General features: G+C 47.7%; 1 protein-coding gene across 2 annotated transcripts in view; it reads left to right on the forward strand.

Annotated features, from left to right (window-relative positions):
- LOC135554056 (pleckstrin homology domain-containing family H member 3-like) overlaps nt 1–5,000 on the forward strand; it is a 45,293-nt gene that overhangs the window by 38,691 nt on the left and 1,602 nt on the right. Inside the window, exons 8-9 of one of the 2 annotated variants that reach the window (XM_064986071.1) lie at nt 3,375–3,582; nt 3,812–3,948. In XM_064986071.1, the coding sequence (XP_064842143.1) occupies nt 3,375–3,582; nt 3,812–3,948 (345 nt within the window). The remainder of the gene's footprint in view (nt 1–3,374; nt 3,583–3,811; nt 3,949–5,000) is intronic. The other variant, XM_064986072.1, reaches the window with a different exon arrangement.

Genomic DNA, 5,000 nt, shown 5'->3' on the forward strand with positions numbered 1-5,000 from the left:
AGGTTTTTAGACACTTTTGCAAATGTATTAAAAACAGAAATAGCTTAATTTACATAAGTATTCAGACCCTTTGCTATGAGAGGCGAAATAAATTTGAGCTCAGGTGCATCCTGTTTCCATTGATCATCCTTGAGATGTTTCTACAACTTGATTGAGCTCCAAGACTGGATTGTGTCGAGGCATAGATCTGGGGTACCAAAACATTTCATCAACATTGAAGGTCCCCAAGAACACATTGGCCTCCATCATTCTTAAGTGGAAGAAGTTTGGAACCACCAAGACTCTTCCTAGAGCTGGGTACCCGTCCAAACTAAGCAATCGGGGGAGAAGGGCCTTGGTCAGGGAGGTGACCAAGAACCTGATGGTCACTCTTACAGAGCTCTAGAGTTCTTCTGTGGCGATGGGAGAACCTTCCAGAAGGACAACCATCAAATCAAATGTATTTATATAGCCCTTCTTACATCAGCTGATATATCAAAGTGCTGTACAGAAACCCAGCCTAAAACCCCAAACAGTAAGCAATGCAGGTGTAGAAGCACGGTGGCTAGGAAAAACTCCCTAGAAAGGTCAAAACCTAGGAGGAAACCTCGAGAGGAACCAGGCTATGAGGGGTGGCCAGTCCTCTTCTGGCTGTGCCAGGTGGAGATTATAACAGAACATGGCCAAGATGTTCTAATGCTCATAAGTGACCAGCATGGTCAAATAATAATAATCACAGTGGTTATAGAGGGTGCAACAGGTCAGCACCTCAGGAGTAAATGTCAGTTGGCTTTTCATAGCCGATCATTGAGAGTATCTCTACCGCTCCTGCTGTCTCTAGAGAGTTGAAAACTGCAGGTCTGGGACAGGTAGCACGTCCGGTGAACAGGTCAGGGTTCCATAGCCGCAGGCAGAACAGTTGAAACTGGAGCAGCAGCACGGCCAGGTAGACTGGGGACAGCAAGGAGTCATCTTGGCAGGTAGTCCTGAGGCATGGTCCTAGGGCTCAGGTCCTCCGAGAGAGAGAAAGAATGAAAGAGAGAGAATTAGAGACTTAAATTCACACAGGACACCGGATAATAAAGGATAAATACTCCAGATATAACAGACTGACCCTAGCCCTCCGACAGATTAAAATTGGAGGCTGAGACAGGAGGGGTCAGGAGACACTGTGGCCCCATCCGATGATACCCCCGGACATGGCCAAACAGGCAGGATACATCTCTGCAGAACTCTAGCAATTAGGCTTTTATGGTAGAGTTGCCAGATGGAAGCCACTCCTCAGTAAAAGGCACATGACAGCCCGCTAGGAGTTTGCCAAAAGGCACATTAAGACTCTCAGATCATGAGAAACACGTTTCTCTGGTCTGATGAAACCAAGATTGAACTCTTTGGCCTTAATGCTAAGTGTCACGTCTGGAGGGAATCTGCCACCATCCCTACGGTGAAGCATGGTGGTGGCAGCATCATGCAGTGGGGATGTTTTTCAGTGGCAGGGACTGGGAGTGGAGAAAAGTACAGAGAACCTTGATGAAAACCTGCTCGAGGACCTCAGACTGGGGTGAAGGTTCACAGCACACAGCCAAGGCACACAGCCAAGACAATGCAGGAGTGGCTTCGGGACAAGTCTCTGAATGTCCTTGAGTGGCCCAGCCAGAGCCCGGACTTGAACCCAATCAAACATCTCTGAAGAGACAGCCTGACAAAGCTTGAGAGGATCTGCAGAGAAGAATGAAAAACTCCCCAAATACAGGTGTGCCAAGCTTGTAGCGTCATACACAAGAAGACTCGAGGCTGTAATCACTGCCAAAGGTGCCTCAACAAAGTACTGATAAAGGGACTGAATACTTATGTAAATGTCATATTTCCGTTTTTTATTTTTAATAAATATGCAAACATTTCTAAAAACCTGTTTTTGCTTTGTCATTTTGTGGTATTGTGTGTAGATTGACGAGGAAAAATACTATTTAATACATTTTAGAAGAAGGCTGTAACCTAACAAAATGTGGAAAAAGTCAAAGGGTCTGAATACTTTCTGAACTTTTCACTGTATAGCTAGCTATTAGCTTCCGGGGTCAGCCTAAATGCAAGGTGGCGGGTTATGCAGCAGCGCTTCTATAAAGAGAGAGGGTCAGTGTTTCCCTGAGACCTCTGTGAGAGAGTGTTGAGGCTGACCCCACAGCTGGACAGAACTGGAGCTGCACACTGGGCAGAGGGCCCAGAGACTGATCCCCCTCCCCCTCTACCCCCATGGTTCACTGAGAACCCCCCAGGGAATGTCCCCAGTCGGAGAAGGGTCGACATGAGCCCTGCGTGCGTGGAGGAGAGAAGGTTGGGCCAGGCGGGGTGGGGTGGGGAGGGGGCAGACGGAAAGGGATCACACAGCACAGCCTTTCACAGTGGAGCATTCCTAATTATGTTTGAGCAGCAAGACAAAACCCACCCTGTGCCCCGTAATGAGACAAAGAGGGCCTCCTCTGTCTGTCTGTCTGTCTGTCTGTCTGTCTGTCTGTCTGTCTGTGTCTGTCTGTCTGTCTCTCTGTCTCTCTCTCTGTCTCTCTCTCTTTCTCTGTCTCTCTCTCTGTCTCTCTCTCTCTTTCTCTGTCTCTCTCTCTGTCTCTCTCTCTCTTTCTCTGTCTCTCTCTCTGTCTCTCTCTCTGTCTCTCTCTCTCTCTCTCTTTCTCTGTCTCTCTCTCTGTCTCTCTCTCTCTTTCTCTCTCTCTCTCTCTCCATTTGGCTGTCTGGAGTGTCTGAGTCTTCTCTCATTCGCCCCCTTTCTCTCTCCAGCTCTCCTCTGTTCTCTGTGCTGTATATTTTGGGATGGACACTGTAGTATAATTGCTTCCTTCCACAACTTCTACCCTTCCTTGTTTGAGCTGGGTGAGCTCATGGCTCTGTCAGGTCACCTTTCACACCTCTGGCATTCTTGCGTTTTTTGGAGTTTTTGGCCCATCGAGGGTGCCCCCCCCCCACGCTTTCCCTGGCCACTCCGCTGGGAGGAAGCGGCAGGTCACTCTGGTTCACGTGAGCGGAAACACCTTTTCCTGTAAAGAGCTCTGCTGAAAGTCAAACATGTTTTCTTTCCCTTTTTACATTCTCTTTGAAGGGCGGAGGGAGGAGAGCCTTTTAAGTCTCTGAGAGCCAAAGTGAGAACACTGGTTGTTCCTCACCTCATTGACTTCTCAGTATTGCCAACGTGAAAGAAAATAAAGATGGCTTGTGTTGAACCGAAAGGATGATCCAGTTAAAATAACATAACGGTTACCATGGTTAATATTAGAATCACTGACGTGCTTCAGTTTGCCCTTTTGAAATGTAGTGGAGCTTCCTTTAGTCATACACACACACTCACCCGGCTCACTCCCGTGTCTCCTCTCTCCCCTCCCGTGGTCCAGGATCCAGAGCCAATTTCCGGAGTCTGAGATGGATAACTATGCGTCGTTCATCGGGGAGGCTCTGGAGAAGACACGGTGTCGGGAATGTGTTCCCTCCTGGGAGGAGATCCAGGTGCTGATGGGGAGACAGGAGATGCTGTGTACAGTTCACTACCCGGGACCAGGCTCCTGTCAGCTCCACATCAGCTCACACACCACCGCCAACGAGGTGAGAGGGGGTGGGGGCTCTCTATCATCTCTGTCTCTCTCTATCATCTCTGTCTCTCTCGCTCTATGTCACTACCAAGATCTACGAACACCCTCGCCAATCCTTTCCTCTCGAGTTGACCTTTGTGGAGACTTGCGCTGTAAAGTGAGGTCCCTACTCCCTACCAGACCCAGCAAGTTGGGAACTGCTTGTCAGTGTACTCCTTACAACTCTCTCTCTCCTCGGCTAGGTGGTAAGGAGGATGTTGGAGAAGCTGGGTCTGAAGGAGAGCAGAAACACTTTTTCCCTGTTTGAGCAGAACGCCCACTGGGAGAGAGCTGTAGGGGGCAGCACCATCATCGCTGACATCCTCACCAGGTTTGAAAAGTAAATATCGCGCAGACACAGACAGGCACAGACAGACATCATTACGAGGGTCGAAAAGTTAGCCTACTCCGGAATTGAATGAGAACTCATCTGTTGTATGTATGTGCCAAGAATCCAAGCTATGTTCCATAGAACAACAGACAGAGGAATCTGAAGTCTTCGTTTTTATTTTATTTATTTCTTAGCGGTTGGATCAGCTTTAATATTGCAGATAGATTGTGGCTTCTATCAATGTAATTGGCAGCATCAGTTCTATCCCCCATATATATTTGTATCATTATTTCCCCCTAACCCGACCACCCCTCCCCTAATTGGAGTAAACTAATGGACAACAACACTTAGGCTTCTACTTCCAGCTTATACGTTCTGTATTTACGGACTCTGTATATTTTACTTTTTTATTTTATTTTATTTTTTTCACCCTTCAGCTACCCTCAACCCCTCCCACCTATCTCTGAAAATCATCCCATTTTGATTTCTAATTAACATATATTTCTCAACTGTTCTGTAATGTTTTACAAAAGTTCTGAACCTTTCTGTCCTCCTAGTTTCTGCAGATAGTGTCGTTTGTGTTGTTCTTCTACTGTGGTCCAGCTCGCATGCTGTAAATGAACAAAGTCCCTGATAACTGCTGACCTTGCCGTCTCATTTTATCAATCACAAACCGACACCATGCTGGGAAAGTAGTGGGCTTGTGTCACCATGTCTGTCTCTCTGCAGTCAGGGCACCCACTGTACTCTCAATGTGACACCGATGTCATGTGCTTGTGTAAGGATAAGTCTCAGTGTGGCAGATAAGGAGTGAATTTAGCTGGAATAGAAGGGCTCGGCGTTGTTCTAAGAGGTGCGCGTGTGTCTACAGAGCTAGAGTGACAGGGTAAACATACCAAATGTAACGAGTCGCTGTTAGTCATCATCCGCTGCAGCACACGGTGATGTCACAGACAGGAAGGGATGGGGTGGTGGGATATTGACCTGGCCCGCCAGTTGGGGAGTTCTCATGCATGTGTGTGTGTGCTTATGTGTGTGCATGCATGCTCGTCTGTGTGTAA

Source organism: Oncorhynchus masou, chromosome 14 (assembly GCF_036934945.1).
Source record: "Oncorhynchus masou masou isolate Uvic2021 chromosome 14, UVic_Omas_1.1, whole genome shotgun sequence".
Taxonomy (NCBI): domain Eukaryota; kingdom Metazoa; phylum Chordata; class Actinopteri; order Salmoniformes; family Salmonidae; genus Oncorhynchus; species Oncorhynchus masou.